The sequence below is a fragment of the Ischnura elegans genome, chromosome 12 (genome assembly GCF_921293095.1).
Source record: "Ischnura elegans chromosome 12, ioIscEleg1.1, whole genome shotgun sequence".
NCBI classification, from domain to species: domain Eukaryota; kingdom Metazoa; phylum Arthropoda; class Insecta; order Odonata; family Coenagrionidae; genus Ischnura; species Ischnura elegans.
This window is the reverse complement of record NC_060257.1, coordinates 81,127,941-81,143,565: the sequence shown is the minus strand read 5'-3', so window position 1 is coordinate 81,143,565 and position 15,625 is coordinate 81,127,941. Positions and strand designations below refer to the sequence as shown.

Here is a 15,625-nt window from a genome sequence, read left to right as displayed (position 1 = left end):
CTCCAGGAAATTTGCAAATAATTTTTATGCTATATTTATTCATAGATTGAAAAATTTCTAAAGTTAATGGGTTTTAAAAGTGCTTTGTTATAAATTTTAACGCTCTTTTTGCGTTCGAATTTCAATTTAAAGTCGAAATTGAAGTTTGTGTATTGCAATAACCAATTTCCACATTATTTACCTATGAATACGCTCAATTTTTTGACCAGGCCGTGAATGATCTGAACTAGTTATTTTTATAATTCATCGTCAAGTCGATGGATTCTGCTCAAAAGATATAAATTGCTGCATGAAAAAGTTTACCAAAATTTGACAAAAACAATGAGAGTTGGAGCTAAGAAAGTTGACACCACCTGTCTTAAATAAAATTAAAATTATAGCTCCGTGAATTTGAAATAAAATAAGTGAAAATAAATTTCTACCAGTAACAATAGTGAACAATGAAAACTTACATATTCTATTTATTAATAATATAAATGCAAATAACCTGGCAGCGAAAATAACTGATGGAATAATTTTAAATTGTAATTATGACATCAGACAAAAATTCTTATACTCTGCAGTTGTAGCAGTTGAATTTTGCATCCGAATTTAGATCCATACATTTTATACAGAAATCCAGAAAAACATGCTTGAAAGTTATGGAAGTGTTAACCTTTGAGTCTATTTTTTACCACGAAACTCGATGAATTGTAAAATTTTCATCGTGATTAGCTATCAATGAAAATGGCTTTGCTTATACAACTTAATTTTTCTTCGAGTAATTACAGCAATGGAATATGTAAATGATTACATTCGATTTTTGCTCTTATATTTAGAAAAAAAAATCCAAAACGTAAGTATGATTTTTACAAGCAAAAATTTATCGTTTTTAACGAACAAAGTCACACAAGAAGTGGATATAATTCTTACAGCTTCTGGAATTGGAGAACTTTGAGCCAAGTTAAACATCTGAAAGCTAAAATAATCATAATTCATGAGAAATATTTTTATTTTTTTATTTTTGTTCTGAAATCCACATCGAAAAGGTCTCACTGTTTAGGAAACGCGTGCGAAGAGCTGTTGATAATGCCTACAAAAATCTACAGAAGGTGACATTGCTCACAAAATATGAATGAATGAAAGGACAATGCCGAACAAATCTCATTTTTGTTCCGAGTAAGGAAATATGCCAGCACGCGCACTAAATATTGTTATAGGCATGATTCATGAGGAACATTTTATTTTCATCAAGATCCATATCGAAAATATATCACTACTTAAGAAACGCATGCAAAAAGGGGTTGATAAAAATCTACAGAAAGTGAATTTGCCGTCAAGCCATGACTGAATGAAAGAACATTGCCGAACAAATCTAATTTCTGTGAATAATAAGGAAATATACCAGAAAGAGCACAAAATATGGCGTAGACCAAACATCAGAAGACAATAACATTGCAATGGATGTAATGACATGTATAATTAATTATGTGGACCAAAACTGCGCGTCGTGTGATGAAAATATCTAATGTTACGAAGCTATATATCTCGACGGTAGAGTGATCGATACTGTAGAGCTGCCACGCCCCAAAAGAGGAAGTGGGGTGGGGCAAGTGTGGGTGATGAGAAGTGGGAGGGGGAGGAGGGGGGTTTTGGGGAGTGGAGGGGAGGGGGAGGAAGAAAGATGAAAGGAAGGAGGAGAGTGAAAGTTGGGATAGGGAAGGGCGGAGTGAGGAAAGCTCGTTGTTGTCCGGGGCAAAAGAGGAGACGGGAAAGGATGGTTACAAACAGCATCCATCCGTATGGTGCGAAGGACTGAGCAGATAAACACGCCGTTTTTGCATTAAAACGTCGAATTGACCCACTTAAGGTGGTTATACCGGCATCGCCTGAAGTCAAGTGATCTACTCGAGCTACCTATTATTTACGCAATGCATCTACATCTACATAATACCCCGCAAGCAGCCAAAAAGGCGTGTGGCAAGGGGTGTTACGACACCATCTGTTTATAAATAAAAAGGAAGTGCTCTAAGGAAATTACGACAAGAATTTATTGAAAACCTTTATGGTTCGGGGGAAAAACGAATTCCCATATCTATCCGTTCGACAAAACGTCTCCCTTAATTTATTGCTTCTGTCGGACATGGAATTATAGTATGGCTCTAATATTGTTCTCCGTGTCGCTCTTAAAGATATCCATTCTCAATTGCTCAAGCAATCTAAGCCTAGCGCGCAGCCTTCGAGTCTCCAATGGCTCCCAGCCTAATACGCTTAACAAATGGGTAACGCTGTCTGTACGCCCGTAGCAGTTTTTGACGGAACGCGCAGCCTTCCTTTGTATTTTATTCAGTTCGCGGATTAAGTCTTTCTGCACCGGATCCCATACGCTCGCTGCATAATCAAGGTGCGGTCGGACGAGTGTGAAAAAGCACCTTTCGTTTACTTTATATATTACATATACATACATACTTTATATATTACACAAACATTCGCCAAAGAAAATTTAAACAAAAGAAAACACAACTAGAAATGAAATGTGAGTGCAATTTTGCAACTCAGCACAAGATGAACGTCAAAAACGATTTTTTTAAGGTATTTTCAGTGGTAAACTTGGCTAGTTTCAACAATGCTGCAAACATTTGCACACTGAACATTTGATGACACGCCTAGACTAAATATTCACAATCCAATTGGTAAATCCTAAAAAAATACATTTATTTGTAAGCTAAAGATTTAAAATCCGGAATGAAGAATTTATAACTCGGGAAACTAATAAATATATTCGCGTAACTGAGGTGAATTCGGTGTAGAGGTTTTCGTTTCGCATTGCTAGTACCAGAGATCCCCGCGGCAAATCTTGCCAGTTTTAAGACAATTTTTTTATATATCTTACTTATTTCATAATGAATTTATACTTTCCGCTACATATTTAGATTCTTCGCAAAATCTTGTTTCTAACCAATGCCGTCTCAACATTTTCTTGTTACAAACAGCTTCTCTAGCTCAAAAAACACCCTAATTCTCCATAAGATTGTGTTAAATTTTCCTAATTTTACCGTAAAATATCTCAAAAATGTCATGGGAATTCTTTTTCTTTTGGATCATTGATCTTGATGAGGGGATACGGTTCTTTCGTTCCATAATTTTAATATAAAAATTATTATTTATTCATTATTATTACATTAAAATTTGACTAACAATTTATCCACTCCTACATTTGATTTTACAGCTGAATACAAGACAACAAAGAGAAGGAGATTTAGGTGGTCTCCAAGGTCATAGGACCAGAATTGAGCCACCATTAAATAACAATAATGTATGCCAATAAAAGAAAATAATAATGCAGTAAATGATACATGAGTGTTTCAAAGAAATAACATAAAAGTAAATGTTCAATTATTTCTTGTGAGAAAAGCCTGTCTTTGGCAAGACTTAACATTTTATTTGGTGATTTAATTTTTTTTTTAAATTTTAGCGGGCAGTAAATGAAATAAATTTGGCCCCATTTAAAGAAAACAAAGTTTATATTAAGTTAACATTAGTCTATTTGTTACTACATATGACTCACTCTTTAAATTGCATTTGTATTTATCACATCCTCTCGGCATATTGCCACTTCTGGCATAAAACAATTTTAGGACTTTGAATAAATACAAATGCCTCAGTGGCAACAATTTTAGGGCCACAAACAACGTAAAGGAGTGTTCATAAGAATTTTTGGACAACATTACCCGAAATATTATTTTTTTTAAATATTCTTTATCATTTAAAAAAAAGAAAGTTGTGTAGAATAGTCAACGGATTATGTTGAAAGATTTGGTGATTTCCCGGCGAATATACTTCGTGAAATGTTTTCGAGATCGTCACCCAGTCAGGAAGTGAATAACTGCCGAAGTTTCGATGCCCGACTCGAGCATGGCTGTGGCCAGTGATTAATTTATTTTTTACTACTGATCTTTTGTGATTATTGAGTAGATTTTGTGTGTTTTAATCCAGGATTAGAATACGTACAGTAAGTTTTGGAAACCTTTAAATAACATGAGACACTTAATTTCCACTGATAATTAAACGTTTATGTTTACTGAATATAAGTATGGGAGCTCTACCACCTAGAATATGAATTGTAAGATGAAGTTCTCTTACAGCCGTAATGTATTCTACCTGTCCGTTTTACACTGACCCGTGTATTATAGTATTAGTTTTCGAGGATGGACTAAAGGCCGCTTGGACCAAAAATGGTCTCGCAACCGGTTTTTAATGTTGACATTTTTTACATTGACATAATATTTTTATAATGTTGACATTTGGGAAAATTGTTGATTTCTGGTAAACGTCAATCTTATCTTCACTTTTATAGGTTATAAGTTGCAATGAAAGCTTAAAAACTTTATTACCTCTTTGATGGCAATATTTGTTTGAGGACTCTATGATAAAAGTGGAATTTTGCCATGCCATAAACTTTTGAGGAAAAAGCAGATGAATAACATTTTTGGGAATAATGGCAAAGAGGATATCATTTCCTAAAGGTGCAACTGATTATAATTTGGGATGGTCGGATCGGATACCTCGGATCCAAATATCCGCGGATATTGCCTTTCATCGGATACATCGGATCCAAAGTCGCGGAAGACATCGGATCTGGATCCGAAATTTTAAATAATAGCTTCAGTGAATGCAACACCCCAATAAGGGTGGAAAGAGTTCCGATTATCTCTTCAAATGCGCCGTCGCATGCGATTCTTGTCCTACTCATGAACTGTTTTATTTGAAAGTTCCCGCAGAGGTTAAGTAGGAGAATTTCAGCCGTGGAAAACAAAAAAGGCAAAATACGACTGGCACATAGCGTGACTCTTCCCAAGAGATTGAACAATCATCGGGGGAATCTCAGCGTCAGGAATTTGAAAATGCATTTGGATCCGAAAATATCCGATCCGAAAGATCCGGCTCCGAAAATCAAGGATCCGATCCGAATCCGGTTCCGAGAAAAATCCTGTATCCGTCCATCCCTACTTAAAATTACTAAAAATCGGTTTGAAATGTTTCTTAAACATATAAATGTCGAAATGAGTATTGGAACACTCTCAGTATCTCAAATTTTAAATTTATGAACCAGCGGAGGTTTATCCTTACCTCCTTATTCATCTAGTACACATGAGAGGGAAAAATTCTCAAACGCTTGGTGCTTTTTAGAATGCAATCGGATTTGGTTCCACGCCGTTGCAGTGCCTAACTTTTGGCTAAAGCGACCAGTTGAAATTCCGCCCAGCCCCAATGCAATGTGGTGATTTAACCGAAAGCCGAAACAATTTTCCCGATGCAAGATGCTTTGTAAACTATTCCTTTCAGAAACTTCTGAGCTACTTAATTTGTTCAAGGGTGCGAGCGTTTATTTCCCAAATAGTTTCATTCCTCAGCCCGAGTTTAATCCTTCCAAAACATCGTCATGGGATTTAAATTGACCCGCCACGATGCAACGGAAACTGCCACGACTAGAACAGGGATAATCTTCTTTTCCACCATCGGCCTTGGATTGCGAATCTTGCTGCGGTAAATGCATAGGAAATAAAAGTGTGTCCTTTTGGTTCAAAAGTCAACCAAACTCATTAGATAGAGTAAGTGTAATTAATTTTATAGTTACCATAAAGAAATTGAATTATTAATACAGAATGAGCTCATTAAGGTACCATAATTAGACAATTTTACTTCTAATGCAGTTTATGGTCGAAATTTTTTCGATATTATATAAATTACGGTGCGTTATTGAACTGGCATAGATAATGTTTCTGTTTTTATAGTTTAACCCAAGTCTGCAATACTGCGGCGGAAAATTTTAGTATATATCCTAAGAATTGCAGAATGTATATATATTTTTAATCGAGGAATAGTTTATTCAACCCGGCGGTTGGTTAGGATGCATGAAGGTGGAGTGCTGAAATGAACAATCAGGCATGGGTTTTTTCCTGATTAAATATTCAAAATCGATGCCAAAGATGTATATAACAGGACTTGAATGCTGATACACATTATACATAAGCACTCTAATAATAAGATGAAACTATGTCAACAATATATGATAAATATATATTGATAACAACAAATAATTTGAGTAACTGATTTTTCCATCATAGAGCTAGTTCAAAATTAAGGCCACTAATTGTAAGTGTGAATTTCACAAAATGATGGTATAGGTTCCGCTATCACTCTGATCCTGGAAATTTATGAGATAGGATGCGTCACACTTTACTTGTTCTTAAGATTCAGAAGCAGAGAATGGGTAATTCTTTGCCGTAAATTTTAACACGGATACGTAAACGTAAATTGATTCGTTACCGATCGTTGCAGGCGTTTCCTTGCTTGAGAGCTGTTAGTTATGACTGAAGAGATAGCTATGAAAACGGCCATATATGGATAAACGTGCCATATATGGTTAAGGACTTAAAATTTTAGGCACCCTCCTGTTGAAAATTACTCAGGCGCACCCCCTAAAATCATCTTTTTCCGGCAGCAAAATAGAGTATACTACATAATTCCGCGATAATTACGTTGGAGTTATTTCAAATTTGGCACAAAATTAACTTATTTTCAAGATGACTTTGCAAATTTTCAAGATTAAAATGGTATGTTGTCCGAGTGTCTTCTTGTATATCCTATGTGATTTGGTTTTTTCTTCAGGATATGGCTTAGTAATAGAAAAAATATACTTTTGTGAGTGTAAACAAGAAACACGATGATATCTTGCTGTCTACTTATTTTAATTTCAAGTACAACAACTTAACAGCAGGTACTTGAAGATGACTGCCGAGTCAGTTGAAACACTTGCTGTAGACTTTTGATATTGAAATAAGTAGATTGTACGATATCTTTATCTTTCCTTTCTCTATGCTGTTCTACGATATCTCTCCCGAAAACAGTTTACTTTATGAGCTGACGCCGACATCACCGTCTGGGTTAACAAACATTGGCATGTGTGATGAAATAACCAGATGATTATTTTCACGGGTAACATGCATATTTTTGAAGAGACGCAGTGTATTGCAATCTGCATTCATGATGTTTAAGTTTATAAATAGGCTATGTGGGGTGTACAAAGCCTTTACAAATGAGCAGGGCTGGAAATAAATAGGTCTGAAGCTGGACTCACCCTGCTACATAGGAAAGAAAGATCATAACTTCAAAATTAAGTTTTAAAAAAAAAACAGAAAAAATACATTTTGAAAAAATCCTTCCTACGTAGAGGAATAAAGGAGTGAAACGACCTACCTGAAGTTATTTTTAAGATCTTCACTGCGAATGCGAAAATTTTCAGGAAGAAGTGTTCATCACTTATAGATTAATTACATAGTGGTTTAAAAGGGAGAGTGTGAAATTGGGTTAATTGGGTCAAAGTTCATTTTTTTAGTTGTATTATATTAGAATTAATGCATATAATGGATTGCTTGAAATTGGTTTATTGGGACAATGTTAAATTCTTTGTAGTATGAGATTAGAATTACCGTATTATTTTTACCATGGGTGTCTATTCTGTTTTTAAACTTTGTGTTAGATAGATAGAAACTTTGTGTGTACACATTTGTTATTCATGTACATCTAATGCTGCCACCAGGCATAAATCTACTTGCTGCAATATGTAATAATAATAACATAGTTGATATTGCTGTGCCACTGTCGCATAACATCGAAAAGACAATAGCCGGAATAATAAATAAGTACCAAGAATTGGCAATAGTAATAAAAATAATATGGAATATGGAACAGGTTTTGTTTAGCTCCAATTGTCATCTCAGCAACCGGTATCATCCCAAAACATATACAAAATAGTTTCAAAATACTCAACCTCCATCAAAATACGTACATCAAATCGCAAAAGGCTGTAATAATTTCAACCTGTCATATCACGAGAAAATTTCTCAACGTAATTCAACAGTAAAGAGTTACCTTGGTGAGAACCTGTGCTCTTTACACTAAAACAACTCAGTGAAAACTAAAGAAAATTAGAATAGAATAAAATAGAAAATGAAATTTATTATTCCGGGACAAGTTTGTCCATTAGGAACATAAATGGTTATAAATATAACAGAGTCAGACATATTACAAGAATAAGTAGATTTACATTGTACATTGATTTCACAGAATGCGACTATGACAGAATATATGATAAAATTAAAGGGTAATAATAATACTATTATTTATAATAATAATGTTATTCTTTTATTTTTTCGCAGGTCGATGCTCGGAGGACGAGGAGCGCCTCGTCCGAGATCTCTTCCGTGGCTACAACAAGCTCATCCGACCAGTGCAGAACATGACGCAGAAGGTAGACGTTCGCTTTGGCCTCGCATTTGTGCAGCTCATCAACGTGGTAAGTCACCTGAGCAGCTCACTTATTTGTCGTTCCATTTAGTTCTAAGCACTCAAAAGGATCTTAAATCTGAAGGGCCCCTTCTTAATTTAATAGTCTGCAACCAAGGGCGTACCCAGGATAATAAATAATAATAATATATGGTTAATGATCGCAATACAAGACCAGGTGGTGAAAACAAAAAATTATGAAAAATATATAATTGAAAACCCAAATTTATTGGATGACAGATGCAGAAAATGTGATAATGCCTCTGAGACGATACAGCACATCACAAGTGGATGCACTAACTTATCCCAAAAAGACTACGAGCACCGTCAAATTCAAATATGCAACATCATCCACCAGAAATTAGCTCTAAAGTATAAACTCATAGAAAATGGAGTTCCTTATTTTAAGTACACACCTAAAATCATCCTTGAAAACAATCACTGTAAGATTTATTATGACCGTTCTATCATCACCGATAAAACAGTCCATAGCAACTGACCTGATCTAGTAGTGCAAGATAAAACTCACAATGAAACGTACTTGATAGACATTGCCGTACCTAATTCGCATAATATTACTACAGCCTACACCAACAAAATGGAAAAGTTTGAAGAACTTAAAAATGAAATTAAGAGGTTGTGGAAATCAGATAAAGTACACATGATACCAATCATTATCTCTAACACAGGAGTAGTGCCTCATTCAATCCATCAAGGTCTTGAAACTATTGGGCTGCCGAAAAATTTGTTTATTACAATACAAGAAGCAGCAATTTTAAATAGGTACTTGTCGGATTGTCAGAAAATTTTTCAACATAGATTAAAAAAACGAGAGTGCTTTGTGATACCCGTACCTCGCCTAAAACCAGCAAAGATTCTGTGAAAATATATTAAATAATAATAATAATAAAATTCCTTTACGCGGGCGACGTTGAGACTATGAAGTCCCCACTTCCACCTAACCCCTTGATAGCGTCAATGAAAACATATTAAAAAATGGTAGACAAACGTTTACAATACATAGGATATACAATACACACTACTATTTGTGAAATGTCAAAAATGTAAAAAACTATATGTGAAAATTCGTGTAAAAAATATTTCTGACAGTGGGAAAAAAACATGAGAATAAGGGTTTAGTATCGTTCAGCGAAAAATACCACTGCAGGAAAACGCTCACACAAGAAGGGGGGCGTGAAAAACCTGCGAAAACCTACTGAGTGAAAGCTAAAGTCGTGTTATTTTTAAAATGCAACATAGATAAATAGGATGGGCAAGCCATGCCTTGTCTAGGGGGGAGCAAGCTATGGGACTTATGAGATTATTTCCTTGAAAAAATAGTTTTACTTTAGTAACATATTTTATACTAATATATCGATGGCTAAGTTTTAACAACACGTGTCTCAAAATTTGGCCGGTTTGACAAGGTATCTTTAAAAAATAATGTAATAACATTAAAAAATAAAATTCAAGCAAACAACAACTCTTTGTTGGCAAATGTACTCTTCTTTTTTCAGGTTTATGAATTGTTGGTTTTTAATTTGGAGTACAGTTAGAGAAAGTAAATGTTTTTTTTTGTTCTCCTGGAAAGTGCTATTTTTGAGATACGTGTTGTTAGAACTTAGCCATCGATATATCATTTTTCGTGGGTTTAAAGAAAATTTGTTGAATACTTTCGTTTCAATTCAGTACTGATTTTGCTAAAAGACTTTTGCGATTTTTGCTTCTGGGGGGGGGGGGGGCCCTCGCTGGGTACGATGTAGTTTTTAGGTGTTAAGTGTTAAAATTAGTTTAAAACCATCCCCTTAGTACCCTGTTTTTCAAAACATTTCCCTCGCTGGGTACGCCCATGTCTGAAACCTCAAATAAGTGCCTAGAATACGCTCTTCATTTTATAGGGTATCCCACTTGAATGGCGGTATCAAGAAAATAGTCTCAAATTGTAAATGCTCTTCTAGATATTCTTAAATTAGAAATATCTTATCGGAAGAAAGAGTGGTATAACGGTTAGAATATTGTCGTTAACACAGCCAACTTCTTTCCACGGGTGCTGGATATATTTAGCTCTGATTTAATAGAAAAAGAAGATACTTTAAAGTTTAGCATTACCATTTAAATTTTTCCCTTTAAACTCAAGGAAAGTTTTATTCACCTTAATATTTCACAACTGCTATTAATTCGCTACTATTTTATTCACTCTACTTATATATAGCCCACATGGATATAATAGTAGCCAGAAAATACAGTTTTTTAATTGAGAATATTCTACAGACATTGAATAATTCCTGCATCATTACATTATGTATATTGTCTGTGGAGAATATATTGTGCCTCCTAAAGTTTAGAATATTTTCCTAGACTCCGCAATTTTCAGATCGCGAATGCATAGCGAAAAGTTCTGACTCGGTCGCAAAAATATCTTCTAAACTCTTGAAGCAGCACGTAGTTATATCCCGTCACAAGATTATTTTTCGTGATATTCACAATAAGATGGATTCATTGACATGATCGCCACATTTTCGTCTGCTACATTTTCTTGTCATTATGATGTTATGTTCCCCTAGATTTTTGAATTGTAAAGTCTTTACGCTGTCCCGAACGTTTTAATATAAAGATATCTTCTCACCCTAATTTAAAAAAAGATTTCAAAGGCTGCTGAACGGTTTGAAGCCCTGAAAACCGTTCATAATTTCCATGTTAACGAGAGCGAATGAAATACCTACCGCCTGCATATACCATTTGTGAAGTGGTTACTATGAGGGAAGATAGTAAATCATAGAAAGGCATCAATTTTTTTTAAATTATCAATAGCCATCACAGCTTTATTCAATTTTTTTAAATCTAATTTTCAGATTTTTTAATTGTAGTTTTTGTTTTGCAACCTATATGCTATAAAACCTGCTTACGACCACTGTTTGACTGAGTAACTGACTGATCGACTAATTCATAAAAATTTTTGGGGAAGTGGCGAAGCGAGAGAGGTACCCCCAGATACCCCCAACCCCCCGAAATATCAAAACACAAATACTTTCCTTGATAAAATAAAACAGAATATTTTAAAATCCTGAATTTGCAACGGATTACATTGACAAATTAAGTTTTTAGGTGTTAAGTGTTAAAATTAGTTTAAAACCATCCCCTTAGTACTCTGTTTTTCAAAACATTTCCCTCCTTGGCTTGTGACCCCCCACCTCCCTGATCGAAATTCATGGCTACCCCACTCGTTTGGGGTGAGTGAGATGGGATACGGCTAAAAGTCATGGAATCGATCCCCTCGAAAATCGTCTGAACAAGGTCTCACGCATAAGAAACAGAAGTGAGTCATTTATAGTAGCAAACAGACCTAAGTTAACATTACATAAACGCTGTTTTCTTTACATGGCGCCAAAGTTATTTAATTTACCGCCCGCTAGAATTTAAAAAAATAAATCCTCAAATGTAATGTTAAGACTCGCTTAAGACGCTTTTCTCGCAAGAAATAGTTGAAAATGTATTTTGATGTTAGTTATTTGAAACACTCATGTATCATTTACTGCATTATTTAGTTTTTATTGGCATATATTTTGTTGTTTGATGGTGGCTCAATTCAGGTCCTATGACCTTGGCGACCACCTAAAGCTCCTTGTCTTGTTTTTTTTGTATTTAGATGTAAAAACAAAATGTTGTAGTGAATAAATTATTATTATTTTAAATGAAAAAAGCGATCCTTAGGGAGCAAACTACAGGCAAAAATTGTGGCCGATCGAAAGCGGGTAATTTCATTCATTCGCGTTTGAGCGTAGCCTCTTTGTCTGACTTAACCATTTTGAGAAGAATTAGAGCTCTTATGAAATTCATGCTCACGAACTAATCATCTTTTAACATCAGTGTAAAATGATTAAGTATTTATAATGCTGTCATTTCATTGACATCATTTCAAATTTAATGCAATCTCATTACAAATACCTTTGAAATTTAAGAATATTAAGGCAATGTTGACATGGATCAAGTTTTCACGCTCAATTAACAACCTGATGAATGGCGCAACAGGTAGCAGTCATTTTTAAAATAACTTAAGTGGTTGCGTGCTCCTTATCGACGAAAATACATTTATTTGGGCGGTTAGAGATAAAATCTGAACACAAATTCCCAAATAAGCGTGCAGTCATGCAGGTAGTGAATAGTTTTTTTTATCGTTTTCCTCCGGTTAAACACTTAATTATCACTGGTCAACATTCCTCAGATTGTTTTCACGTAGCTCTCCACTCTTACACTGTTCTTCGGCTGGTTAATACCTTTTGCCTTCCTCAAAGATATTCTAGATGATTGCCATTCTAAGTCGAAAACTGTTTTTGACGAAAAATACATTTTATTTGGGCGGTCAGTGATAAAATCTGAGCGTAAATACAACATGGGTGAGCTAGATGGTCATGTAGGTGGTGACTAGTTTTTTTTGCTGTGTTTCTCCTGCTAAGCACTTCATAATCACTGGTCCACATTCGTCACATTGTTTTCGCGTAACTCGCTACTCTTAGCCTATACCTTTTTTTCTTCCTCTTAGACGATCTAGACGATTGCCTAATCGATCGAAAAACAGTTTTGGAAAGAATTGTTTTCCTCAAATTTAATTGGCATTTGGAAATATTGTTCTTCAATCGGCTAATCTTTTAAAGACTTCGTAATTGTTCTTCCTATTAATTTCTCCAAAGCAAATATCCTTTGTCACCGACTCTATGTAAAATTCATCTAAGGCATTTACACTACCGTTCTCTCCTTCCACTTGTCCTTCAACGATTGTTTTCATTAGATCCTCGCGTCTCACAATATGGCCTACCTACATTGCCCCACCTTCTTGCGGTCATTTGTACTACTAGAGGTGAAAGCATTGTTTGTTTCTCTATTCATTCATCTTGTAAAGACTCAAATAGAGTTAGAAAAGCAAATAAATCCGTTTATTTTTGTTTCCCGATCCATCGCCTGTTTCTGGATCTATTGGTGACGATCAATCGACCCTTTCACAGATAATTCGATGACGTCAGGAGCTTCCACAGATACCAATCAGATGAATCACCGCTTCTCAACTACTCCTCGTTTGATTAATTTTTGTTTGAACTCTTGACAGCGATGCCTTCCCGGAAGTTAAAAATTCATCCCGAATGAGTAAATTAACGCGAATTCACATGACGTCAAAAGTCATGAAATGTGGGCGTTACCCAAGGTTTTAAACGACTTTTCTCCTCTCCTACCTTCTAAGAACTCCCACATTACTCACACCGTTTATCAATCTGATCTTCATCGTTCTTCTACAACACCACATTCCGAAAGCATCCTGATTTATCCTTCACTGTCATCGTCAACGCCTCTCTACCATAAAGAAGCTTCCTCCAAATGCAAATCCTAAAAAAATTCTTCTGACTTCAACGCTCATATTTTATTTGTGTGAAGACTCCTCGCTTTGAGGAATTACCTACTCGCTTGGCCTATTCTAATTACTATTTTCTTCTTGCTTTGTCCATTGTTGCTCATTCGGCTATATAAGCAGCAGAACTCCCTCACCTCCTCTAGTTTACGCTTTCCTATTTTATGATGAGCAATACTTACCACCGCATGAATCGAACCCTCCACTCTTAGCCTATTCCCCGCGATTGAATGCCTTTTTTCTTCCTCCTAAATTATCTAGATAATTGGCGCATCGATTGAAAAACACTTTTGGAGATAACTGTTTTCCACAACTTTAGTTTGCATTTGGGTTTACAGTTTTTTTTACATTTCCGTAAAAGACAATCAGCAGCTCAACTTTTATATTCTACGTAATAATGTATTTGGGAATATGTGCATGTGACATAGTTAACAGATGAAGTTTGCAGTGATTTTCACTACGAGTAGTGAAAACGTTTTTTTCTCTAATCATCCATCCTATAAAAACTCCAGTAGAGTTAAAATAGCAAATAAATACGTTTTTTTGTTTCTCGATCTATTGTCTGTTTCTCAAGCTATTCGTGACGATCAATCGACCCTTTCGCAGATAATCCGATGACATCAGGAGGTCGTACCTCACCGATGATGCACCACTCCTAAACTACTCCTCGTTTGGTTCATTGTTGTTTGAACCCTTGACAGCGATGTCAAAAGCCATGAAATATGGGCGTTAACATTCAGGTTTTCCATAAAGCTAATGTCAGAATATTCATAATTATATATTCGTACTTTTCCATTAAGCTTTAATATTTGTACAACATGCTTCACTGCTAAGCGATATCATTATATACATTCAAATTGTAGAATTACTTTTTTTGTTTATTGTATTTTGAGTAACATATTTACTTATGATTTAATAATAATATATGATATGATTTTACACATGATTTATCATTGATATAATTTTCAAGGAGTTTTTATCTTCTTTATTTATTTATATTTTTAATCCTTTTGTATAATTTATTTTCACACGTTGTTTTCACCATTATTTATTACAAAAATAACCGTAAGCAAGTGGGCTACATATATGGCTTGCCTTATTGATCAGGCATTATAATTATCATCTTATGGGATATGTTACTAGGATGCAACGCTGTGCACAATGTTGCCAAGGAAATATTCAAGCGTTATGTTCCTTTCTCCATCAGGCGAATAATTATCTATTTGTTTCAGTCTGGAGAAATGTAACATTTTCCATTCAATTAAAATGCATAAAACTTGAAGGAAATGAATTGCTAACCCCAGTCTAAAGAATTGGAAAAAAGGAGGTAACGAAAAATAGGAATGTGATAGGGAAAGCTTCAATGCTGTAGTAAAAAAATTATCATTATATCATTATTATTAGTCAGTAATCCTACGATTGGTTTGGTGCAGCTCTCCATTCCTCTCTCCTATCCGCTAGCCTTTTCATAGCCACGTATATCTCCTCTTTTACATCCATTGTGACCTGTCCTAACTCATTCGGTGCCGTCCCTTGCCCTTATTCCCTTCCACCTGTCCTTCTGCGATTGTTTTCATCGGGGCATCATGTCTCATAATGTGGCCAACTAAGTTATCCCGTCTTCTCCTTAAGGTATTTAGAAGACTTCTCTTTTCTCCCACCATTCTTAATGCTTCAAAGGAAATAATGACGAATTGCGTTTTAAAATTAATGCCTGCGTTGGATTAGAGAAACGCAAAAAATCATACTTACCTTCCTCTCGAAAAAGAGTGGATGATATTATTTCTCCTTCGCAATAGTCACTTGATTTAATTTTCTAACTCCGCCATGACGTAGCGTGTTGCCTATCTTTGGACTGCCTGTGTTGTCTGCCTGTCATCTGTGTCGTGAAAGTAGCGA

General features: G+C 35.2%; 1 protein-coding gene across 1 annotated transcript in view; it reads left to right on the top strand.

Annotated features, from left to right (window-relative positions):
* Nucleotides 1–15,625, top strand: part of LOC124168649 (acetylcholine receptor subunit beta-like 1) — a 310,521-nt gene that overhangs the window by 196,306 nt on the left and 98,590 nt on the right. The window contains exon 2 of the mRNA XM_046546912.1: nucleotides 8,202–8,338. Coding sequence (XP_046402868.1) covers nucleotides 8,202–8,338 — 137 coding nt within the window. The remainder of the gene's footprint in view (nucleotides 1–8,201; nucleotides 8,339–15,625) is intronic.